At 41.0% G+C, this 27,214-nt stretch overlaps 1 protein-coding gene across 3 annotated transcripts in view; it reads right to left on the bottom strand.

The window, feature by feature from the left end:
- THSD4 (thrombospondin type 1 domain containing 4) overlaps positions 1-27,214 on the bottom strand; it is a 241,152-nt gene that overhangs the window by 178,982 nt on the left and 34,956 nt on the right. For all 3 annotated transcript variants that reach the window (XM_041418530.1, XM_041418529.1, XM_041418531.1), the window contains 2 exons: positions 24,363-24,775; positions 14,103-14,496 (listed from right to left, as the gene is read on the bottom strand). In XM_041418530.1, coding sequence (XP_041274464.1) covers positions 14,103-14,496; positions 24,363-24,775 — 807 coding nt within the window. The remainder of the gene's footprint in view (positions 1-14,102; positions 14,497-24,362; positions 24,776-27,214) is intronic.

Raw genomic sequence — 27,214 nt, 5'->3', positions numbered from 1 at the left:
CAAGGTGCCGCACTAACCACACGCTCCAGGCCGCGCAGAGCCCGGGCAGCCACACGGGACTGCAGCCTCTCTCTTCCCCTCACTCCTTTCAAGGGCAGCCTGTCACAGATGGTAAAGACCTTAGATGCGTGCACAACACAAAATCGTTGTACTTCTACCCAAATCCCATCCAGGTAGCAATGAGCCTGTGTTTGGATCAAGGAAGATGGGCCCTGGCAGAGCAAGGGGGTGCCAGCCTGCCCCAGCTGCCCGCTGGCTGCCCCTGCCACGGGCCAGGGCACTGCTGCCCCCTCAGCCTGCAACATGAGAACACTTTTTTCCATTAATACGGAAACTTTGCAACAAGAAGGTCCTCTGAATTTAACTAGAAAGTCTTTGAAGTGCTACCCAAACCTGGTCTTTATTAACTGCAATCTATCAGACGCATAAGGCATTAATGCATAATGTGGCAAGTGCATCTATTACTGCTTTACGTTTTTTCCATTCTGTAGCACTTTACATCTGAAAATGCAGTCTGTCTAATAATGGGGAAGAAAGCTCAACCGAACAGATGGAAAAAGAAGTATTTCTGCTTAACTTCACAGGTTTGTGGCTTTTTCTTTTTAAGTTCTCACTGACAGATCCATCTGATTAAACTGAAATAACTTATTTTATTTCAGATTTACAGCAACTTGTAAAAGATTCAAGTCCAGCTTTGGTTTTAAATAAAATCTTAGTCACTCGTCCATCCCACACAAAGCATCTCCAATGATCTAATGTGCACGACTGGAAACATTTGGAACTACTACCTTAGGAGGGGCTAATCAAGGAGCTATAATAGGAAAATTAACAGTACATTTCCTCAGCAATACCAAAAATGTGTCAAGAAAATACTCCAGTTATGTTTAATGCTAAAATTTTACAAATACTATTCCAAAAAAAACTAAGCAAGCAACCAACCAACCAAAAAATTCTGAGAAACAATGATTGGTTTCTGTAAGATGGAAGTTGAGCAGTTAGAAAATGGAAGGCAAAGACTGCAAACAGACCATGCTGGAACAGAGCATTATCTGCTGTAAAGCGATACACAAGTATGTCCTGAAAGTCAGGCCTATGTCAGCTCACACCTGCACACTGAAGACTGTTGCTAGTCTTTTTTGATCCAGCAAAAGACCAGATGACTGATCTTTTTAAAGTTGGGCTTTGTTTATATGTAGTTACTGTTTTACTGTCCCAAATTTCTTTTAGTACCCAGGCCCCTGAGCAAAGAACTACTTCAGTATCGAGATGGGAGTTCACACAGAATATTCCTTCCATGCTCCCAAGCAAGCATCAAAAGCTTGCCATTTGCAGCAGAAATCATAACTGCTTTGTGCAGCTGCTGTTCCCACTCTAAGCAGTGCTATCACCTTTCTATATAAATATGCTGCATTAAAAAATCCCACAGATACAAGAATCCCTCCAATCAAATACCTGTTTAGAGAATCACTACACAGTGCTCAAGGTGCCTAAGCTGCAACCTACTGACTCACTTAATGGGAAATCAAAGAAAAGCTACTTCCATTTCACACAGTCTGGTTGAAATGAACAATGCCTTAACATGGAAGCTTCCAGCTTCATCATCTTGCACTGTCTCATCTGCCTACATTATTCAAATACCTGCAAAATGGAACATGTTTTATTAGTCCTTCCCAGAAAATGGGAGGTTTATGTACTAAGAATAGTTGCTTTCATATACTAGCAATACTCTTTATATTAGAAATATCAGCCACTTCAAAACAGTGCAAAATGGAACATGTTTTATTAGTCCTTCTCAGAAAATGGGAGGTTTATGTACTAATAGTTGCTTTCATATACTAGCAATACTCTTCTTTATATTAGAAATATCAACCACTTCAAAACCCTCTCTGAAAGGCACCACCAAGATCAGCCATGAAAGACCCTGAGAAAAACTCATGCTTGATCCATTTTTAGTAAAGCTGACAGACTTTAAGCAAAGTGGATGTATCTAGTCCTCATAGTTTGCAGAAAATTATGCCACTGTGATAAAACATCTACTCTAGGGTTTCCAGCAGTATTTTATTACATTTTTATAAAGTATTGTTCTTGGAGCTGCCTGTTCTTTCTGGGGAGCAGTTTTCATGTGACTCTCATTCTACCAGCTCCAGCAGTGGGCAGGAGTAATCCTCCAACAGTTTTCTCTATGAAAGCCCAATCAACTTCAATGGAAACTCAATTTCATGCATTCCATTTAAATGACTGGTCTTTGTGTGGGAGGAGGCACTACCTGAATGGTTCCAGCAGGAGGACTAAAAGGTTAAGGAAGTTTCTGATTGGTATTACCACGATAATCTACTTTTTAATTAAAAATTCATATTGCGGCAGTAATCACAATATTTCTAGAGAACGAGCTCTAGTCTAAGTAACAGCCAGGTAACAGAAATGTCAATGTGGTGTTACTTGAGACAGAAACATACAGGCGAATGTAAATGTATAGTTGCTACTACAACCAAGGGGAATTTGAAATAAGTTTGTTGGGACAATTAATCGTTTTGTTTTTGTTAGGGCAAAAAATGAAATCTAAGATGTGGAACAATTTGTTTTCCACAAAAAGTGAACACCTTTAGAGCAATGTAAATGTAACTTAAAAACAACTTTAAGCTTGCAGGAGTCCAGTCTGGAAACAGAAACTGCAGCATTATGTAGATTTTAGAGTTCATGTTTCCATCAAAAATGAGTTTCTGATACAACACACACTTAAACTGTTTCTGTGATATATTCTTTCCTCCTGAGTCATATACTTCAAAGAAAATAGGCACCCCAAACCAACTGGCAGATACATTTGTCTTATTTTAGAATGGCTTAATATAGCTGCAGCTGGTAGCACTGTCCATTTTCTGATGAGTTTGTCCAACTTTAGCCTCTCAGCCTAAAACTTTCCACTCCTGTTATCTGTTTTAGTCTCTTTTTCTTTTTTTCACTGAAGCATTTCATCCCAGAATGAGCCCGAAGGAAAACAAAAGGAAAAAGTGCTTTATTTTTTCCCATGCTGCCAATATTCTGACTTTTTTTTCCAAATATAACTGCCTATTCTATTTTAACGAGTGAAATTATGTCAGCTAGGAAGTGGGTTTTTAGTCAAGAATGCACCCTCTGCTTTTTCTATGGAAATCCACTCAAGTATAGTCAGGCCACAAGAATTTTAAAAATAATGCTGATAATGTACTTTGTACACTTTCAATCAAAACTTGCTAAAGTTCTGCATCTAACCTGGAGGAACAATCTGTTCACAAGTGTGTTCCATACCTGAGGCTCAAAGAGGCTGAGAAGCTTTCCAGCAGTTACTGGAAAGTGCTCCTGAGGTCTGTAATAGGGCAAGGACTGAAAATGAAAACATCTCTCTTCTGCTCTTAATAACCACTTGAGCCTGTACCTAAAACGTATGGAATATTTTGGAAAAACAGATAAATCTGGGGATTGACATTCAAGAGATAAGGCTGGATGAGCAAATCAGCTGAAGAAGGTACTGAGAAGAAGAAAGTGAAACTGGATGAAGCTGCAAAGAAGCAGGGAATGAAGCAGAAAAAGGAGAAACTGAAGGCAGAAGAGATGGGGAGAAAAGATGAAAAATATGAGACAAGGTACTAAGCAAGTGAGAAGTGTGACTGAGGAGAAAACAGAGTGGGACAGCTCCAGCCAGAGGGAAGGAGCAGACATAGGCTGTCTATGCAGAAACACCTGTGATGAGAAAGACCCCAGCAAAGCATCTCCCTGCCCTGTGGTACTCAAAAGGGCAAACCCCCTGTGCCAGTGCCTCAGCTGCAATGATCTGATGAGCTCTGTGAATACTGATGTACCTCATGATGGCATTCTGCTTTTGAAGGCTTTTTTGGTTTGTTTAAACACGATAAAAGTAAGTCACAGGGCCTTAAAAGAATGGTTAATCTCAAATTGGAAGAGACTCTCCATGCAATTACTGTATCACTTGGCTCTTCCTGCCTGTGAGGTCCTGCTCTCAATTCCATGACTGCATACCATTTCCCCCATATGATCTCTGACTCATTCAGTGTGCAGAATGGACTTACCCTGGGGAATGTTTAGCTGGAAGGGTTATTTACATAATCTCAGTCTCATTCACTGTAAAACCCGGTAGGTATAAATGGACATACAGAATAAGGACCATGAAAGATAGCCTGCAGTTTCTGGAATAGCTACTCTACCAGTTTTGAGGGGAAAAAAGTCACCTATGGTGCACTTACTTAATCCAATCCTTTCTCAATTTGTGAACTATGTACTTTCTGTTTTGGGGGTATGACTGAAAACCTCTGGACCTGTTTTGCAGATGAGCTGCCAAACGGTAATTACAGTTTTGGCAAAGCAAATTTTGCTTTGACTTTTGCCAAGTGATAAACATGATACTGAACATGGGGGAAAATATTCAATTCAAACTACTTGACAAGCAGCACTAATTATGGAACACTTCTCTTAAACTGCATTCTTCCAAAGGGCAGCTCCATTTCTTACAACATATTAGGACTTGCTATCACACAGCAGCTTTGTGAATTTTAAAGCAAACACTGCAGTAATACTATCAGCAACTAGTCCTTAGAGAAGCCTTTTTTTCTCACCTTCTGCAAGGAGCATTTTTAAGGCAGGGAGCCAAAGGCTGAATAAAAAGAGAATAACATTGAATAGTGTATCAGTCATAACTAAGCACTTGATCTATGCTGGGACCCTGGGGTAAAAAATGATATTATCAGGTAATTAAGTAGTTTTCTTAACACAAGAGTTACCAGAGGATTGCTCACAAAACTGCAGTTCCGAAAGCTCTAAACCTCGCAGGTTTGACTTTGTCCTTCTAATGGCATTTTGCTGCTTAAACTAAAACCTCACATCATCCAAAAAAACTGTTCTCAGAAAGTGACCCAAACTGAGGTCTCAAAAAAGCCATCAAGACCATCAGCATTCCTTGCCATCTTTAACAAATGAAGATGCAAACAGAAATTCAGGAAAAGCAGTATGTGGGTTGGCTGGCAACTTACTGAATGCTGCAGCCAAAAGCCAAAGCCGGTTTGCAGAATGTGGCAGGGGATGTTTCCCTGGCCTCTTCCCCTACAGATCACCCAGTGCCTCTAACACTGCTTGACAGATATAAACAACACCGGATTGGTTTCTCCACCAAGGTAAGTCAAGAGTTTGAAGATAAACAGCCTTACCACTTACCACTAGAAAGAAGCTCTGTTTCACTAATTACACTTGTATGTCTCTACATGTGCAATATGCTGCCCGTGTTAGGTCTGGACAGACAGCACGTCTGATGAAGCTGATGAGGCAGAGCACACCAGACTGGTTTGGGTTTTGTTGCTATTTTTTCATCTCACCACAATTTCAATTATTTCTGGGGTTTGCATTGTTCTGTAGGCAGTTAGCTCTTAATGTATCTTCTGCGAAAGGTTTGTTTACCTGCTCTGGGCACTGCAGGGCTTGCAGTGCCAGGTTTCTTTCAGACCACTTCTGGGGGAGAGGCTTTGGACTTCCATCCCTAGTCTGTGGTTAGGCAATGCTTGCCTAGACATAATTTGATGTTTATGTTTCCTAACTTTCTTCACAAGTTTTGGCAATTTGCTGATCCAAGCCCTTCTTAAAAATTCTAAAATTAAAAAAAAAACACCCCAAAACCAAACAAACACACACAAACCAAAGAAGAATAAAACAAAAACAACCCAAAACCAAACAAACACACACAAACCAAACAAAAATAAAACAAAAACAACCCAAAAAAAAAAACCCAAAAAACCCCCCCCAAAAAAAAACAAAAAAAAAAAAATAACCAACATCCCCCTTTCCCCAAAACCCACAAAACGAAAACTAAAAACTTGACAGCACCACTAACAGACAGCTTTTTCAGTATCCACAGCTTAACTCTTGGCAGCTTCTCCTGCACTTCCTTCTTCCCTTACTTGCCTCGGTCAGTACAAGAGAGGACTGGGACTGTACTGGTGATAGTTTCACTGCAAGTTCCTGTACTCATGTAATGTATGTTCTTTTCCTGCTATCTGTCTTGAAAATGTCTTAAACTTAGGCACTGATATCAGCAATAACTGAACTAATTTCCTAAAAATACCAGGAAAAGCTACTCCTTTCATGTGCCAAGCAGACACTGACATCTGACAGACCATGGTTTTCATACCTGTAATTAATGGGAATTGTTAACAAATATTCATCAAAACAGCATTAAAAAGTTTTTTGTAAATTAACCATGACATCTGCAGCCTCCTCTACTTTGAAAACCTGGATACAATTAAACTGACAAATGAATAAAAAGCACATTTCTTGTTCAAATTATGTGAGTGTTGAAACATTCCACACCGGAATTTCAAACAAACACTTTTGTCAATATGAATTGACAAGAAGAAACAAAGACAAGCTGGAATGCCTTCAAATCTCTCCCACAACACTTGCCTATATTGATAAATGACACTACTCAAATTTACAATACACTATTAAACAAAACTACAGATGTATCAGGAATGCAGCCATCTGGTTACAACTCAGAAGTCCCAATTTTCATTGATGAGCTTCCTCTTTAAAACTTGGCACAAAAGTTACATCTGAATGACAACCAGGCAACCTAAAACACCCTGAGTCCTGCTCTAGCGCAGAACAAAAACCCCTATTCCATTTCAACAAGCATCCCAATGAAGTTTCCAAATCACTCCACAGGACTTTAAGTGCTAATGCTGCTATTCATAACTGATGAAGTGATGGAATAACTGTGGATCTTATTCCTCTTTCCTCTTCTCCAAGACACATGTATTCCATTTATTCCAAGAATTAGCAAGGTAACTTCTCAGACAATTCCAACTGCTACATGAAACCTCCCATTCAAAGTTCACCAGGAAGTCAGGAAAGAAGAGCTTTAGGCAAGAGATTTGTATTTTGATTTTGAGGTACTAGGATGAATTATTAACATTTTTGCGTCACACTGCCATTACAGAAAAATGAGGGTCTGAATCTTCAGCTATTCACAGACACAAATTCACTCCACTTGAGGCAGACTTCTCCAGCTTCATCATGCAACCCAGGCAACAGGCTCAGAACTTCAAAATAAACCTCGCAGAAGAAAAAGGCAGCTCAATGCTTCCTGCAGTACCATAAAATACTGAAGTACTACTGTCAACCATACCTTCTGAAGTACTCTTCTGCATTAAAAATCAAGAAAATATATACTGGGAAGTTGACAGAGTCCCTGGAAAATTCAGCTCCCTGAGCATTCAAGCTAAACCCCAAACATATCAATGACACTGAATGCATGAATTGCCTAACTCTAACACATTTAGTAGATTTTTTATCACTGATACATAATCTCAGCCTTTGTTTTCCAGTGGAATATTTCTGTTTTATAGCCTTAAGGTGTTTATCTTAGGCTCTACTGTATTTTATTTGTATCTCACTGCCCTTGAATAAAGCCAAAGATGTCATCCATAAGAATGTTACAGATCCCACTGGTCACTTCTCCCTGACCTGGGGAATACAGGACCTGGCTGTAGCCACGTATACATCACCAAATTTTCACCTGCACCATTCCTTTTGGTCCGTGCTTTTATAGTTCTTGTTACAACAGGGCATGATTCCTGGACTCCTAGATGTTTACTTAGTTTAAAGTGGCTTAGATTTATTGATCAAACCAAGTAACTCAATTTTCAATTAAAACCAACAAGGCTCTAGACATCACAGTTTTCTGAATTGTGTAATTTTGGACTTCCTATGAATGTTCTACTACGTTAGCAAGTAATGAACCTAGTAATAATGACTTTATGTAAAACAGCTAACTCTGTGTTACTGCCACAAGTACAGAGCACATTGCAAAATAAAACTCTTGGAGAGAGCTTTCAAAGTTACCCCATCATGCTTTTCCTGATGATTTATGGCAGTTTCCCATAATTATTTAAGCTCTAATAAGAATGTCATAATGCAAAATACTTTTCTAATAGAGGCGTTGAAGGGGATGTCACATAACCACAGTGCAGAGAGGGAACAATTGCAGTCCAAGAGCTTCATCAAAGAAGTCTCTCTGTGACTTTTGTAAACAAATGACAACTGTTCAAGCTACATGAGACCCTTTACAAGCAATACCTCTGTGGCAGCCTCGGCTAAGTTCAGCCTGTACTGGTGACAAATCATTCTGAATTAACATTTACACACCTCTCCTGCAAACAGCAAAACATTCACAAAGAAGGACAGTACAGCCCAAAGTAATGCAAGCTTTCAATAAGTTTCCTATACACCCACAGAATGTCAGACTACCAAACCTACACACAATCCCACAGTGTTTGCACGGAAAATTCCTCACATAAAGTCAAGTTTAAATTTCCTCAGGAAAAGATATGTCATCTTAACCCCACTTTGCCACTTATGTCAAACACCTACTCTATACAAATCTCAAAAGGAGAATAAATAAACCCTACAGTAACTCCTTGGGAATAAGAAGGGGCTTTTCAGTCTAAAAAAAAAAAAAAAGTTCACCCAAGAAATACATAGGCTTTTGTTAGTCTCCACCTCAATGTGTGAGCATCCCAACTACATTAAAGACTGCACAGTTGCAGCACCCCATATCAATTCTGAAAAGACATGTCTGGGAATTATATTTTCTGTTCCATACAAAATTAAACATTTAAATTTCTACATTAGCTAAAACTTGAAGGACTGGAAATGTTTCAGTTTCTAAAGAGTGGAAAATTTTCAAAACTGCTTGGGCAGAACACCAGTGAGCTGGTGGATGGCCCAAGACCCCAGGTGCCAGGGGACCCTGCCAATGCCTACCTATATCCTTAGGTGACAGAAAAGCACATCACTGTTTAATGGACTCAACACATTCCTGCAGAACATTGTAATTCTATTTAATTAGGGTTCTGCATCCAAAAAAAGCCTTTCAATGGCACGGCTGTAACTCAGCATCAGTATCATCAATAAGAGTCTTTGGAAAACCAAATATTTTAATTTGTCCCATCTTGATCCTGAGTCTTTTACCTCACCTCTTCTACTGTAAAACCTCTTTCCATTTCCAAATTGTCTTTTCAGGTATTTCCCATTCCCTGCTCAGGTGCCACTCTCAAAAGCTCTGCACACAGGAGCACAGATCCAAGCAGAGGACTCTTACTCAGAACCAAAAAAAAGCCAGATTTTCCGTAACTGTGCTACCACATTAATAGCAGACATAGCTGGAGAGGCAGGCCAAGAAAGTAAAAGCAGTCATTGTCTTCTGATCCTATGTAGATACTTCTCCACAACACACCTGGCTTCTTGCTAAACACCAGTCACACAAAACACTGAGAAAAACAGCACAGTGTAACTGGAGACATGACAGTAATCCACATGAACCAGTGGGCAAACTAGCAACTGGGAATGGAACTGGACAAGCTCAGCAAAATTTCATCCAGAAATATTTCACTGAGCCCTCAGGAGTTACTCTTTCATACATTTTACCCCGGCTGTTCCAAAGTCCTATAAGAATTTGGCCAAAAATTCACACCTCAAGACACAGCTAATGAAAATTCAGATTTCACATCTATTCAGTATCACTCTTCTCGCAGAAACTGTTGGAGAATAGATTGTGGGAGAACAGGAATGGGGCTGTGGCCAGACCTCATCCCTCATGGGGTGCAGCTGTGTAAGACAGGTGAGCAGCACTGAAGGAGAAAACGTATGGAATGCTGATGTGTGTTGACCTATCACAAAAGAGTAAAAAGGTACACAGGTGTTATGCATGTGAGAAAAAAGGTACAAAAAGTTGTACTGGGGAATAATAAAGGGCTGATGCTTGCCACCATTTCCAGCATCAGCCATGTGTCCACCATCACGAATGTACCTTAAGTAGTCTGGAATATCCAGAAGCCTGAAAGCTTCCTTGTGTACACTGTCCAAGAGACCTGCAGCCTGGACTTGGTTTACAAATATATTCTCACACATTCAGGCACTCATGAAGAGCTAGTGACTTGGCAATGCTCGAGACAATTAATTACACAAAGTGCTCAGTAAACAAATGTTCCATTTGAGTTGCTTCCTTTGTTCTGGTGACAAACCACACAAAGAAAGTTGAATTCAAATTCTACTTCAACCACACATGCATATAATTCCTTCTCCTTTAATGCAGAAGGAAATAAGGGAGATTTACTCACCACTTCCCTATTTCTGAAGGAACTGAGACTACAGTGGAAGAATCCTGTTGCATTGCAGGTAGCTTATGGCTCCAGTTAGATCAGCCAGAGCTGTTTGTGGGGTAAGGAGAGATGTTTGCTGCCTGTTTCCTGCCAAGGAGGGTGACAGGCAGCTGTGTGTTCTGAGGTGAGCTTGTATGCAAGGTGCTGAACAGGGGAAGCCACTTATATAATAAGAAAATAGGTTTAACGACCTGCAGGAACACTTCAACAAATACAAGCACTTCCGAGGCTCTCCATAACCAAACCTCACAAGTTTACCTTTAATGAATCAACCTGTCAGTCATGTGAAATGAGTTCAGCTATCAATGAAAAAACAATAAATGCACAATAATGAGGAAATGACCTAATGGACCAAGGCAGATTAACTTAATTTGTTATTAATTAGTTGCCCTCAGGAGAAACTGTAGAGGGAGTGGCCAAACACCAGGATAGGGTTTAACAGAATACTTCTAATAAATGAGATTTTCAGTTTTGGTATGCTCCAGGAAGAACTGAAGAGAAGAAAGAAATAAAAATATACTGTTCTCTGCTTGCTGGCAAGACCACTGGTACATGTCGCTGCTGATAAATTAAATTAAAGCCCGCGTGCAGAAGCATTTAATCAGGAAGAACAAGCAAACAAAGTGAAACACTATCAGCCTTGTTTTGTTCTCATCCTGGCCTTACACTAAAACTGTTCTTAGCAACTTCTTTTTTATAATTACATTAATTACCACATTCTGGGGAGCAAAATAACCCTGAATAGCAATTACAGCCTCTCCAAGGGTAACAGAAACATTACTAAATAAAGAATATCATTATGTAGAGTTCTATGCCTAGGAGAAGCTCCTTCAGCTACAATTTCTCTCTGCTATTAAGTCTCCTGTACTACAGGTTTCTTTATAACTGTATTTATAAAAGCAACAGTGGCAAAGGGGCAGCAGCAGTGTGCTCATCTGTTTCTTCTTCATCTGCTGAATTCTTCTGTTTAAACAGCAGATTCTAAAACTAACATGAAAATATTTTCACTCCTGTTCTCTTCTATCAAAAGAAATCTGTCAATGGCCAAACCACTCACCATCCTGACCCGCATGTCCAACCACTGTCCAATTCACAAGCTCACTGCCCTCTACTCTCCATCCCCCCTGCCATTCTCAACAAACACTTTGTACAAACCTTCCTTCTCCATACCCTGGCAATCTCTGATTACTTCTTTCTTCCACCTCATTTCTAACTTCCTCATTTCTTACCCCTTGCCCTCTGAAAAGACCACTTTTCCTGGAAACAATTTTGTCACATTAAGTCAGGCAGAATTCTGTCCAACTTTGTGCACTGATGTGTGAGGGATGAAATAAAGACTGGGACATTTGTGTATCGCTTGGACACTGAGCAAATTTAGCTCAGAAAACTTTCCAAATTAATGCCCATGCACTAAGGTCATTTCCCATTTCCTTCAAAAAACAGAAAGTGTTTTTCGAAAGAGGAATTTGTCCCAGAGACTATTCTCAGAGGCTCAAATTAGCCATTCATGTTTTCCATTCCAGACAAATACACTAAAGCTTTTTTGACATTAGGTCTTTTCAATCAACTGCTCTAGTCTCAATCAATGGACTTTATTCATAAATAAAGCAAGAGTTATAACTAAGAAGTCAAAAGGAACTCATCGGATTTGTTTAGGTTGTGTTTTTGTTATCCTGTGTTCATTGTTACATATTCCACTATGCAGGTTCCATTAAACAAATCAGGATTTCTAGGAGGCAGAAGAATCAGATGTTCTCCTGCTCAAAAAAATATGGCCTGTCAACTTATCCAGATCTCTCCTGAATATTCTACTTCTAATATCCAAATACAGACTTCTTTATCTTTGCAACAGTAAGTTAGATTAGTAGGACAAATAACAAAAACGTATTAGGAAGACATACTTTGGGAAATACTAAAAGGGCACAGGCAGAAAGTGGAGATTTTAGCAGGATGAAAACCACTAATGGGGACAAAGAACAAAACCTCACTTGCCTCCCACATACAATGGGAGACTGCCTGGAGCATGGAGCTACACCCAGACAAACATTCTGACCCAAATAATAACAGATTAAGTTTTATTTTAAAATTAACACAGAACAGATTTTTCACTCCAATAAATTAGGAAGTTAAAATCAAAGCATGTAGAACTGAATGCTGGTAAAAGTATCATCTGAAACAGAATGCACAGAGCACCACAGAAAGGCACTGGAGTGCTCCAGGCTACTGGGAGCTGTTTCTAAATGCTGTTTAGAACATGACTAGCACTCACAAAAGGATAACCTCATCTTATGGGACTGAGAAGTAGACAGCCTTCATAACATGGCCTATTCAAACTCCATTTTTCAATATCTTTCATGGAAAAACATTAGGCTTGTCAGTGACTGTGGCGGTTTCACCCTGGCTGGGTGACAGGTACCCACGAAAGCCGCTCTATCACTCCCCAACACAACAGAACAGGGAATGGAAAATACAACAAAGGGTTAATGGGCTGAGATAAGGATCAGGAGAGATCACACACCCATTACTGTCATGGGCAGAACAAACCTGACTTGGGGAAATTGACTGAATTTATTACCAATCAAAATCAGAGCATGACAACGCCAAGTAAAACAAGTCTCAAAACCACCTTCCCTTAGCCCTCCCTTCTTCCCAGCTCCACCTCTTTCCCTCAGTGGTGGAGGGAGACAAAATAGGGGTTATGGTCAGTTCATCACAGGTTGTTTCTGCTGCAGCAGGGTAAGAGTCCTTCCCCTGCTGCAGCACAGGGTCCCTTCCATGAGACACAGCTCTTCACAAACTCCTCCAATGAAAGCACTTCCCATGGGATACAGCTCTTCATTAACTGCTCCAGTGTGGTCCCCACAGCATCACAAGCCCGGCCATCAAACCTGCTCCAGTGTGGGCTCCTCTCTCTCCATGGGTCTGCAGGTGTCTGGCAGGAGCCTGCTCCAGCACAGGCAATCCATGGGGTGACAGCCTCCTCAGGGCATCCATCACCTGCTCCAATGCCCTCCAGGCAGCAGGCCAGGCAGCTGCACCATGGGCTGCCCCACACGCTGCAGGGGAATCTCAGCTCCAGGGCTTGGAGCACCTCCTGCCCCTCCTTCTCCAGTGACCTTGGCCTCTGCAGGGCTGTTCCTCTCACACATTCTCACTCTGCTCTCCTCTGGCTACATCACACCTCTACAACAGCTTTTTTCCTTCAGAAGTACAGTGTCACAGGGATGGTACTGCCATCCCTGATGGCCTTGGCCAGCAGTGGCTCCATTCTGGAGCTGGCTGGCACTGGCTTCCCTGTCGGACATGGGGGAAGCTTCTGGCAGCTTCTCACGGAAGCCACACCTGCAGTCCCCCCAGCCCTCCCCGCTACCAAAACCTGGCCACGCAAACCCAGCACACTCCTCTCCTCACCACTGTGAATCAAATACTTAAGAATTATCATAAAATCTACATTTGTCACACAAAAATAAAAATAACATCACAAAACATTGAACAAAAGTGGAAAAGTTACACTAAATTAATTCCCCTGTCCCTTCACCACAATTACAACTGAAATTTTCCACCATTACTGCATTCTCATTGTTCAGCCCATGTTTCTCCCTCTCTCAATTACTACACTTATCTCAAATTCCTTAATGTTCCCGGGTTTCATCAAATTAGAATTCTATGTATTGGTAGATGAAGTGACTGATTAAAGCCCTTGAAGGTACAGTATTAGGTAAATGTAATATTATGGATCTACTTTCAGTATTCCCCAAGACACTCTAAAGTAAGTTCACAAAACCAATCATTAAATTAATTTTTTTAAAAATTCATCTTAACTTGATGATTAGGCGAACATTTTGCATACTAGGGAAAACCATCAGCTGTCCAACACACAAAACACAGGAAAAGCAGACTTACATTTGTGTTGCAGAGTTTGTATTGCTTGTAGGCACCAATGCACACGATGGCTGCAGCCCTCTGGGGCTGGGGCTGGCCCTGCAGGGCCTGAGGGCTGGAGTCACCGCCGTGGAACAGGCTCTGGGACACGGGGAACGAAGGGGACTGATAAACAGAGGGCCCCAGGACTTGGTGTCCTGCCTGAGGCCCAGCTGGCTCTTGGTAGAGGTTGCCGTGCTGCAGGGAAGGAGCAGCTGCCGGGCTGTAGGGGCTCTGGTGGAACAGGCTCCTCGACGACTGTCGCTGCCTCCGCAGCTTCTGAGGCTGCTGGCCAGTATCAGTTTGTAAAGGTAAAATGTATGGCACTTTTCCATAGCCATACTTTCCTGGACCAATAGGATTTTTGTTTCTGCTTCTAAAAACAAAGAAAGAGAGAAAAAACAGTTATTGACTCCATAAGCAAAGGAGCAGTTAGGTATTTACAGGACTTATAATAAATATGAACAAGATGTAGTCTAGCTTGATGTATTAGGAATCTCAGAAGGCCTTGATCCTAACAATGCAGTCTGACAAGTGAGTTGGCAAATACTTCCAGTTCAGAGCAATGAGTGAATACAGCTATTCTGGGTGACATTTGCAGCTCAGGAAGGGAGACACCATTAAAGAAAAATAATTTTCTTTCTGTACATAAAATACATTTATGTTTTTAATATATATGCAAAACAGACTCGAATTCCAGTGAAAACCAGAAATTATAAATTGACATACTTATTTTCTAGAAACAGAAGTGCTACAGATGTCAGACGGCCACCAGATCAAAGGGACCTTTCTTTGAGTTTGTTTTTATTTGGGTTTGTTTTCTTCCCAAGTCTTATATTCTCCCAGGACTCTTGCTAGCTGGGAACCCTGAAAGTCATTTACCTCCCATTCCAACCTTATGGCCACATGAGGCTTTTAATCAATCTTCCTGGCTCAAGATGTGTGAACCAGAGTGCTGATTTGCCCTGGCAGATAAGCGACCAGCACTCTTGAACTGTTTATCCCTGTTAATCTGCTCTGTGACCATGACAGAAATTGTTGAGAGAAGCTTTTGGTAATTACAGCAGAGAGAGCAGTATAAAGGGTTTTGGTATTAAAGGGAGGGAAAGAAAAGCTTTCCATAACTATACGGGAGAGGAAAGAAAGAGAACCCGTGAGCCTTGTGCCTACTTAGCCAGACCCAAACATGAGTGAGATTACGCAGAATTAGTTTTTCTGTTGTTCCCTAGGCTGAAGAAGAGCAAGACAGAATAAGGGGAAAGCAAGTACTCAACAATATTTGCAGTCAGGACAAAAAAGGGGGAAAAATGCCACCAAGAATGGAGTTACCATCTAACGGTAAATTACTGCCTAACAGGAAAATATTTGTAGAAAAGTATTACATAATTCATGTCAGCGCACAGCCAGCAGACATCTCTGATCTACAGTGTTCATCTCAAGAAGAGGCATAACAGCTGTTTAATGCAAACCTGACAATCTCCCTTCTTTGGGCATAATTCTCATAAACACATACACCTCTTTGATTGCTCAGACAAATCTCTTCAGCACTTTGATAACAAAAATGATGGGCCCCTTTAAACTTAAGCCAACCTAAATATACTCTTTATTTCAAAAAATACATTTGCCCAGACAAGTAAGAAAATCAGGTTTTGTGCTATTAATGTAAGGGTTGTAGCAAACGATGATGATGATGATGATAGAGCATTCCTACTGTTCTAACTTATAACAATTTCTCTCATGCAGAGAATATGTCAGCTGTGAATAATAGAAACTGGCCCCTCTTAGCACATTTGCAGCGTCAAAAAGGAATTTGGTTGTCATAGCTTTTTCTAATTTTAGCCATAAGCAAACGTGTGCCTTGGCAAATCAATGCATTATCACTGCCTCATAGACTTCATGCTAAGAACAGTGCTTTGAACCTCAAGTGGTCTTCAAGACTGAAGCACTTTCAGAACTGGTGGGCTGGTTATTTATCTTGAACAGAAACTGTCTTTGAACTAAGGATATACAGTGTCTTTAAAATACACAGGTAAGATTACAAATTTCCTGGGCCTCCACCTCCTAAGTGCTCTTTACACAGCCTCTCTCCAACACACCTTTTTCATTATTTCCCATTTTCCATCACTTCCCTTCTCCTTACATTTCTCCCACTGCCTCTAAATGGAGGTTCCCTGGCTTACTTCCAGCTGAAGCATAACTCGTTTTCCTTCTCTTCTGATGTTAGGCAGAATAAAGAATGTATTTCCATGAGCTTTTCAGCATTTCATTTATCTTATCTCCTAGTATCAAAGTACTTCTCTTGTAAATGAAAAACTGCAAGGGTGAACATTAGCAAAACCACTCATTTATGACAACAAGGAAGACTTGTACAACTGCTAGAAAGTTTCCTTAGAATGAACCCAAAGAAGCTTCTGATTTCTCACATTTTCAATTCACAACCTTTCACTGTTTCTGAAGAAATAATGTAATGTTTTGGAAAGATAACAACCTTCAGCCACCAGTTTCACCTGGGATAAGGAGAAAAAAACTGCATAGGAATTATAGATTTTTTTTCCTCAAGATATTTTTTTTTCTCTTGGCAGAAATAATTCCACAAGCAGAGGGAGATGGTTTTCTTCCCTGTATTCCCATTCACAAAAATCACACTAATGAAAAACAACAGAATCTCACCACAGGTTCTTAAATAGAGTAAAAACAACACCTAGACCTTTATTTTAATTTTGTGTAGAGTTTGGTCAAGTTTGAAGCTTTTTTCAAAATCTTCAAAGGCTTCCTTTACCAGGAATCCTGTCCTGGAATGAGCACTGAAGTCCTCTAACATGCTGAGGAAACCCCTGTCCTCACTGAGCCTGGTCCAGCTGCCCTTCTGGGTGCCCAGGGCCCAGAATTTTCCAGGTTCTTGTGGGTTCTCCTCACTTGGGAATTCAGCAGCTGCCTATAATCCATTCTCTGAAGTGTTGCTGGCTGTGGTTGTGCCCTGTCAGCACAGCAACAACCCAGAGCTAGCACCTACTCAAGCTGAACTTAACACTTATCTATCAGCAGAAACAGAGGTTTCATGTGCAAGATGAAAGTGGAAGAAAAGACAGAAGACAGGTTACTAATTTTATTTATACTTTATTTCCCAAAAAATATTCCACATTATTTATCACTGCAAAAGTCTTTTAAACTATATTCATTTGTGCTTTGGCATTGCTGTTATTAATTTCCATTTCAAAAAATGCTACAAAACTGCAGTTCTTTGATTTTGGCTAGAAAATTACTTCTAAAGGAGCTGAGTCCCCTGAGATCCCTATCAAAGCTGTTTGGCTTAAATTTTAGCCCTTCTACTCATCATGGTTTTAACAGAACTGCTTTTTAGAAGGCAAAATCATCTATAACTGAATCAATTACATACATGAACTTAATTAAATCTACTTCTGTGGAGAATTATGCCAATATTTAACCTAATACTTGAGGTCATAGCATATAATCTGTTTTGCAGCACTACACTGTAATTAATTGACAGGTTTTAAAGGACACTCTCCCCATCTACTCACAGTTTGAGTACTTGGTACAGAGTTGCCTTGATTCTTTTTCTGAAGAAATGAAAGTGACTTATCAGCTATTCCTGTCAGCAATGAAGCTATTGAAATAGTACTCAAATATTTAAAATGTAATTAAGGAAAAAAAAAAAATAAAAACAAAGGGATATGGAAAAGTCCTTGGAGACACAAAATGTCAAATTGGAAAAAACCTGGTCCTAATCCTGTAAGTTTCTGTTAACAGGATCACTATGGCCATATATATTTTAATGTACTTTTTTATTGCTAGATAATGTTCTTAAAATAATCTCAGACATGCACTTTTAATCCATGGCATTTCCTCCATAATTCATAACTGTGACTGGTCTACAATTGTCCAAGTCAATCATTTACCTTCCAGCCCTCCTACTGCTTTTAATTTTCTTTCATGCTTTGTATATTATTAGGCACACAGTTAACAAGGTGTACTTTAAAAAGATTCCACCATAAATTTTTTCCCCCTTATGTCACAAAATAAACTGTCTTACACTGTTCATAACTGTTAGTGAGCTTTTACCTCACAGTATTTTAGTAGATTCTTTGACAGGAATAGTTTTTAACAAAAATGACTGATCTACTGGATCTGGGAACATGTTTCCATCTACTCAAGGAGAGCTCCTGCCAGTCAGGTTGATTCCCACCAAAAGCCACCATGCATTGCCACTCCCACTGCACCACAGCCTGTGCTGCTCTGCATTCCACGAATTCACTTTTCACCAGCTCAAAATCAATCTGGAGAAAATCACTTAAACATGAATGAAAGAAGGGAGCCCTTTGACTGTTTCATGTAACTAAATGCATGCCTGTCTGCTCAGTGATCTAGAAACTGGCCTTACAGCAGTGAGCAGATAACTGAAATGTTTGGTCACAAGAGCTCAGGCAGCCTTCTGAGAGAGCATCACACACTGCAAAGCAGGGCCAAACAGCACCAGCCTGTGCCTCACTGCAGCACATTGTTCCTTCAGAACACCAGCCTGTGCCTCACTGCAGCACATTGTTCCTTCAGAACACCAGCCTGTGCCTCACTGCAGCACATTGCTCCCTTCAGAACCCCAGCCTGTGCCTCACTGCTCAGGCAGCCTTCTGAGAGAGCATCACACACTGCAAAGCAGGGCCAACAGCACCAGCCTGTGCCACACTGCAGCACATTGTTCCTTCCCCAGCACCAGCCTGTGCCTCACTGCAGCACATTGTTCCTTCAGCAGCTCAACAGGGCAGGCTGTCATTGCATCTCACTATTGGCATTTTCATGAACTAAAGCATGGGAACTAATTGCCTTTTTTACATTCTTGGTAACCACACCATGATTTGTGGATATACACTGCTTCCCATCTATCACATATACATAAGAGTAGTAAAATCATAACAAGCATATTTGTCCTAAAAAATTCAACTGCTAGAATTCACAGAGTAACCAAAAATGCCTAAAAAATGTTTCTTCTGAAGAAAAATTGATTATACCACATTACACCACAAAAACTCTCATTTCTACATCATATTGGGGGAAAAGATATTTACATTTTTCTGAGACAGTAAAATTAATCAATAAGGTATATAAACTGTCTCTTGGGAACAGATCTGATTAACGGGATGTGGCCTATCTTAAATGGAATTTTCCATCCTCAGAGATCACCACTGATACCCCAGTTCAGCATAGCTGCAATATGCCCAGTACAATAACTTAGTATATTTGCTTTTACTGTCTCTCAGCAAGTACTGTATAACCTCATTTATGTGACTTTCAACACTGAGATAGGATTTCAAAATTCAAACCCAAATACTTCAATCCTCTTTTTCAAGAATACCTCTGATCCCAGGCAATTCTTAGCCTCCTCTTTAAGATTTGATTTCATAATGCAACCATGCAGTTGGCAGGTAAACTAGCAGAAATTCAGTGCAAGTAACCTCATAACTCTGCTGAGATGCCTTACCTCCTTATGGGAGGTTTGGTTGTTTCTAGCCTTCACTGATGGGGCAATAATTCAGTGGTACCTGCCTAAACAGCAGCAGTGTTCTCACTTCCCCTCCTTCAGTGAGCCCAGCTCAGAAAGGGATGAAGTATTCAGTATTAAGAATAAGACAGCTTTGGTGGTTTTGGTTTGCAATTATTGTACTCTGTTAGGGGTTTATTTCTGGTAATCCCATTCAAAGCATGCTTGCAGTAGCATAGTAGAAATTTATATTGATTTGGTAATAATGAGACCTAGAGCATGTCATGGGGATTAATATCCAGATGAGAGGTGTGACAGCAAAAAGTCAACCTGAGGCCTCAGCCAACCCAACTAGCTACTCATTTGGTGAAGAAATACTTAATTTGACCATTATTGCTAATAGATCCTCTCCAGAATTTTATTCGGAAGGAAAATAAACACTTTCATCACATGGTTTTAAAGTGCTACCAAAATGAATTCTTTGATTACCACTGCTGCTCTTAGATCTTTCTGGAAAATTTATCCTTACAAAGGGATCCAATCCTTCTCTCTCTATCTTCCTTCTGTACACACACCAACCCACAATAAGCTTTTATAACCACAGTGGGCTTGGGGTAAAATCCATCACATTTTCATTCTGTGAGAGAACTAATAAAAGGAGGGGTGGCTAAGTACTTGAGCTGGGTTTCATTCCAGATACTAAAAAAAGCAAACACTCATGCCAATAAATATAAAGCCTCACAACTTGAGAAAATAATACCTTCTTGAACCTGAAGGTGCAGCAATCACATATTTTTCCACCTCCAGGAACCGGAACTGACTAGAACACATCACAGAAATTGCATCACAACATGTGGCTACTGTTAAGGAAATAACAACAGAATTGTCCTTTTGAAAGTTAACTGTAGACCTGCCAACAGAGTGACCTACATTTGCCTGGTCAGAGCATCTGTGAGAGAAGGCAAAAGAAATACTTTCAGAAAGGAAATTCTGGTTTGACATTAAATGATGCACTCTTCCTTTCCATTGCTGAAAGGCCCAGAAATGCAAACTGACCCTGTACAGGGTACAGAGCAGCACAGCAGACTTGCACGTCAGCTGCTGGCAGCAGAATAAAGACCCAGAGCTACAGCATGTGAGAAGTCAATGATTTTTCGATTATTTCCTCAGTGCAAACTTTTCCCCTCACCCTTCTAAAGACACAAGAAATGCTTTAGGGAAGCCCTTTCCTTATTAACATACTTCTTGCACTATTTATGCAAGAATGCTTTAGTTATTTCATTATTCTGGTGATAATTCTAGTTTTTTTCTTTCTGCTCCTATGACCCCAGATACAAAGTACATATCATGCTCACACAAGAGGACACTGAGGTTTGCTGCTCTGCCACCAAAGCCTAAGTGAAGCAAAAGTGAAGGTGGCAGCTGTAAACATCCTACACTCAACATACTGGTGAGGAATTGTGGTTCTGTCTTCTCCATCACCAAAACAGAGAACTGGAAATGCAACAGTGAAGAAGTACTAAAACTTTGTCCACAAATAATATTTCCTTTCAAGATGTGTTTTCTCTCTTAAAGCATCTTATCTTTCTGTATGCCCTTATTACTTTTCTGTATGTGCCTCTCAATAAAGATGTCTAAATGCTGTAATATTTTTTCACTGTCTCTCTCCTCTTTCATGTTTGTCCTTAGTGTGTGTGTGTGTGTGTGCTTCATGCACTTTAGCTAGGTGAAAAATAACAAACCAAGTCTGTACTACAGGGAACTCAACTCTTCAAAGCTGGGGAGAGCTCCCTGCCTCTGCCAGTGGACAACCAGTGATTGTAATTAACACATTTCAATTTCAGTAATTTTCAATTACTGCACTGAGTTAAACAGGGGAGCACTGCAATTTTTTAAACCAGGCTTCTAATTGTAGGTACCTGAAACCTCGCTCACCCTGAACTCCTCATGCAGTCCTGGTTTCTAATGCCTAACTAAAGTAAGTTTTAAAAGCTGAAAATGTGAATACCCTCTTCAAAGACAAAGTATAGCAAATTTTATTATATATACGTTCTAATTTGGATTTTGCTAAAAAATCCCTCATCAGTTCTTTATCAGCTGCTTGGAAGCAGGCAGAGAACACTTCCTCTTGCTGGTAAATGATACAAACACACTGGGCTGCTGTATAGGGCTGCCATTGCTGTCAAAAATCTTTGCCTTGGAAGCCCTCCAATTTCATTCTACCATGTTATCACAATGTGAGCTTATCTCAGTCACAGATGTCCATTCCTCTCTTATTGTTTTATGGAAGTCTGCTAAAATTACAGCTTTATATAAAAGTCCAGTACAGTAAATAGAAATACCGCAAAAAGTTTCCACTAACTGTACAAATTGTGAAAACACAAGTGTTATTTAACAGCCTGACATGAATTTCCAATATCATCCTTTTAGTGAATACTATGTTTAGTGTTCTACAGTATAAAAATCATGTATAGAGTAACTGACATTTTGAAATGCATTTTCCATATACCTGATAGGAACAGTAATCTCCTTTGTAAAGAAAGTTTTTACTCTGAATTTTGCAAATCAAGGAAAACTATTAGGTTTGTCATTCAAATGACTCCATTTTCAAATAACATTTTTTGTTCTCATTCTGTTTTTACAGTCATCACCAAGGAATCTGAAAGTTATGCAACACAACAGGCTTTAAAGCCACCAGGGACCTCCTAACACAAGATGGAAATAACTTATTATGCAAGTAAGATTAAAACACTGACCTTGAATCCAGTCTTTTGCCAAGGGGCAGAGTGTGTGGGGGTGGAAAATCAACTGTGGTACAGAAGTTTGCACTGTGCTTAGGAAAGCACAAGAATTTTCAAAAGCAAACGTCTCCATCGTATAGGAAAGTGAGCTTTTTAATATTTCATACGGCAAGGCATTTCTTAGGAAATAACACAGTTTCAGTTCTGCACAGTCAGTGTCGTGTTCCAGCCAGTCCTGCAGCGATTGCTCCAAACCCTTCCAGTGTGTGCTGGCCTGCAGAGGCCACCAGAGCAGCAGGGACAGCCCGTGGGGATGGAAGCCCAGCAGAGGCAGTGGGGCCGTGCAGAGCCAGGCCAGCTGGGATTCCCTGGGAGCCAGAGGTGCCAAGGGCCAGCGCAAAGAGCCTTTGGATGGCTCTGTGCTGGCAGTTCAAGGGCAGGCTCCCAGTGCCAGCAATAACCCAGCCACGCACCGCAGCCTGGGGCTGTCACACTGCACAGCCCAGAGCAGAAGTGCATTACAGCCAGTTACTAAGTAGGAAAACAGAAAAAAGGAAATATGACTTTTGTCTCAATGCAGTCATGTTAACACTGCTAATCCTGTCTCTGGCACTCCCCTAGCCTCTGTTAGACAATCAGTGCTACACTGACTGTATATCCAGCAGGTCTGGGCTGTCATTTGTGTGCGTTTGACAGAAAGACAAAGCATGACAAAGGAAACTGGCAACACCAGAGAAGATCAACATCTGAACAGCTGGTCCCAATTTTTGAAACTCTTGCTTCACTGAGGCAGGCAGGAGCTTTACAGGTTAATTCTATTTTCAAGTATTCTTTTCTATGGACAGAGTTTCTTGCAGTTTCTCAGCAGCAACAGAGATCTACCGGCTTATTCCAGCCGGGCTGGAATACTGCCTCAAGGTAATATTCTTTCTTATGCTGTTAAGGACAGCAAAATATCTTTAAAAATGGAATTACAGTTGACTGCTTCACTAGGAATCTTAATGATGCAGATGATATGAAGCAAGGTTTCTTTGGTTATGTTTGCAGGAGGGGACTGGGGAGTTTTCTGTTTTATTTGGTTTGGGTGTTTTTGTCAGCTACCCCAAAAAACTTCTCTTCATGCATCTCCCAGAAGAGAGCTGAGAAGGAAAGAATCAGAGAGCTGCTGGAATACGTATACAGAAGAAAGAGAGAACAGACATTTAAGGAGTGCTCCATCCCAGGGGATCTCCAAGCCTGTTCTGCTCAGTCTCCAGACTGGAAACACATCTATTTTCCTTTCACACATACATAAAAAAATCTGATCGATTGGTATCTAAGTAGATAAATAAGTGATTCTCCAGAAGTGGGAAAACTAATTGGAATTACTTGTAATAATAGCACAGCTTCACCCAGCCTTAAAGATTGTTACTGTGAAATTAATAAAAATATATGCAGTGTTTAAAATATTCTATATATTAAACAAACAGGAAATTTTGCTAAAAGAGGTGGTAGACTAAGAAAAAAGAGAAAACAAAAAGGCAACAAATAGAAATATAAAACAAGAGTTTTGAGTATAACTAAAGTCAACAGATAACCATCTGTTGACTTTAGTTATACTCAAAACTCTTGTTTTATATTTCTTTATGACCATTCTTTATGAAAATGTAATTTTTTTCAACCACTTAATATCAGACTGGCTGCAGAAGTTAAGAATACAATTATAGAACAGTCATTTGTTCTGATATTTAATGGAAATGTGAAATAAGAGTGCAGCAGAAAAGGAAAAACCTCTCAATAAATCACAACACTAATCTTAAAGGGAAGTGAGATAAACTGCTTAAATTGTAGAATAATTACATCTGCCCTTGGACATCACGTAAGTAGTCAAGGGAGGGCCTTGAAGGCAGTAAGGCAGAAGGCAGCAAACACCGTAAAAGTCATTCCTGGTCTCTCACAACTCTCCCGTAGGTGTGCAGAGCCCAGGTTTCCCCGCCTCTCCCGGGGAAGCCGTGCCCACGCCCGTACCTCCTGTCCGGCCTGGCGCTGTGCCGCGGGCCCTGCGAGTGCCGGCTGCCCCTCAGCGCCGCCCGCCCGGCCTGGCTGCTGTTCCGCAGCGCGGCCCACGGCTGCTCCTCGTTCCTGTGCAGCGGCACCGAGGTGCGGATGGCCGAGATGACGTGCCCGGGGTAGGCGGCCAGCGAGTCCTCGTGGTGGGCGCTGGGGTGGGGCAGAGCGCGCTCCGAGGCCGGGAAGTGGCGGCCGGGCCGGCGGTAGCCGCGCTCCCGGTAATAGGCGGGCAGGCAGGGCCGCGTCTGCTCCATGACCCCGCCGCTGCAGCTCCGCGAGCAGGCGGACCAGGGGCCCCAGCTGCCCCACAGGCCCGGCACGCCGCCGCTGTCCTCGGGGCCATCGCCTTGCTCCTCTATCCTCTGCGGAACCTGCGGACACAACGCACGGGCTTAGGAATCGCAGCTCAGCTGGAATCGCGTCACAGTCATATTCTGAAAAAATCCCTTCGCCCAGCATTTTTCTCCTGGGAAGCTGAGAAGCCTCAGAGAAAAGGAAAACAGTAATTATGCCATTTGCTTCTCCTGTGTTTTGCTCCTTTGGAATGTTTTTTTTGCTTTATTGGTTTCTGCTGTGAGTTATTTTGACTTATTGGCCCATCAGTGCCAAGTGTGTCAGGACTCTGGCGAGAGCCATGAGTTTTCATTACTACCTTTTTAGTATTCTGTAAGGATCTTTCTGTATTCTTTAGTACAGTATAGTTTAGCACTCTTTATTATAATATAGTATCATAAAATAATAAATTAGCCTTCTGAGAACATGGAGTCACATTCATCATTCCTTCCTTCCTTCCACGATCGAGGCACCCCGCAAATACAATAGAGTAAGAGGGGAGCACGAATACCTCTGTGTTCAGCCATTCTCTCCACAGTCACAAGAGAAATGGAATGGCATAGGAACTTGGCTTATGCTCTGCCTGCCAAAGGCTTTGGGGATTTGTGGTGGGGTTGTTTGGTTTTGGTTGTTTTTGTATTGGGGTTTTTTTTGTTGTTTTGTTTGGTTGGTTGGTTTTTGGGGTTTTTTTTTTGTTTTTTTTTTCTTTTTTTTGTTTTTTTTTTTTTTCCTTTTTTGTTTGGTTTTTTGGGTTTTTTTTTGTTTGTTTGGTTTTTTTTATTGGTTGGGGTTTTTTTGGGTTGGGTTATTTTTTTGTTTTTTCTTCTCGACTATCTGGATAGAAATAGATTTTCTTTGTTCTCAGCAATGGAAAAATTGCATGATGCAAAGCTTGGAAATGTGTTATAATATTACCAAAAGCAGGAAATAAGGTCATTTTTGGTAATGAAATTGGGTTAACAGACACTTGCTGCTCTGCTGAACTCTGGCGCTTCAGCAATGGAGAGTGCTGGTGGTTGCAATAAAATTTCAGGAACTCCCATCTAATGTGGAACTTTTTACAAAGGCAATAATGTAAGAGGACAGGTTGATTTCCAACCAACCCAAAATGCTGCTAGAGTTAACTCTTGTATTACCACTCTTACCCCCATCTCCACATTACCACTTCAGGATGACCCACTCTATCCTACATTCAGAGAAATCTCATTAAAAGATGGAATAAATTGTTGGTCTGGATTTCAGTGCCACTGAGTCCATACTCACCACTCAGCAGCACAAGGCAAGTGAAAGAAAGAACCCCAAAGGCAGAGGATCCCTTTCATGAAGGAAGCTAGGAAGGATTAGGAAGGGCAGGGTCTCCCCACAAGGAGAGTTAACCCCTCAAGCCAAATATTTTAAACATCCTGACCTTGTGATTGGAAAGGTATCAGCACAGCCAGGAAGTTTCAATCACCCATCCCCATCTCCAAGGTTTACCCATCTTGGAGCTAGATGCAGTCAGGATTTCTTAGTGTTTTGCACTGAGCAAAGTACTCAAACTTGCAGTTTTTCTTTTGAACAACTAGTTGAATCATAAGTTTTAAAGCAGGTTCCCAATATCTGATTCTCACAGTTATTAGTATGCAGAACATTCTTTTAAATGAGCAGCCTTTAAGTACTTTATTAAAACTCTGAACAAGTTTTGTACCAATGAGCACACACATGCATCAGTTCAGCTGGGACACAAGAAAAGGCACTGTCCACAAACATGTTTGCCATACCTCTCCAGCCCTACTCTAGTGCAGCTACCTCGAAATGAGCTTTGGAAAGCCAGCCTTGTCTGTCTGTCACTTCTCCCCCTCCACAGCATGAGAACCTAAACCCGTAACTTCCATTAATGATTTTGCCTCCAACATTATTGTCTGACAGCCCAAGGTTGCCATCTGCACCCCGGGTGTCTCATCACAGGCACCACACTGTGGTAACTGAGCTGTGCCCCAGTGTGCCAGGGAGCACACACTCCTCATCAGCTGGCTGCACACAGGCCAGGCTGGGCTGCAGCGTGGTTTGCAAACACGGCTTGAACACAGCATTACAATACAACAAGCAAGCCAGCACAGGGTTTGTGCTGCTGCTGTGTAAGAGTCAGTTGTGGTCTACATAATCTGAAACATTTCCCCCCTCTGAGGTTGCTCTCACACTTTCATCACCAGCCACAGAAGAAACTGCATTTAATTATAACTTCTGATTAATAAAAAGCATCTGCATTAGTGTGATATGTTACCCATTTCTCCCATGTCATTTGAAAACAGGAGCAGATGTCTCTGTATTTAATGTCTTTTTTCTTGTGCATACCCCATTTGGCATCAGCCTTTAAAATCCAATAGCCTGTACAACCTAATACCACATAATGTCAAACTTAGAACATGCAGCAAGGTCCTTCTGGCTGCTACATTTGCTTCCATATCCAATAACAGAACCACTGGCTCACACTTTGA

The sequence above is a fragment of the Onychostruthus taczanowskii genome, unplaced genomic scaffold, assembly GCF_017590055.1.
Source record: "Onychostruthus taczanowskii isolate IOZ18803 unplaced genomic scaffold, ASM1759005v1 scaffold6, whole genome shotgun sequence".
Lineage (NCBI taxonomy): Eukaryota > Metazoa > Chordata > Aves > Passeriformes > Passeridae > Onychostruthus > Onychostruthus taczanowskii.
This window is presented reverse-complemented; position numbering and strand designations above follow the sequence as displayed.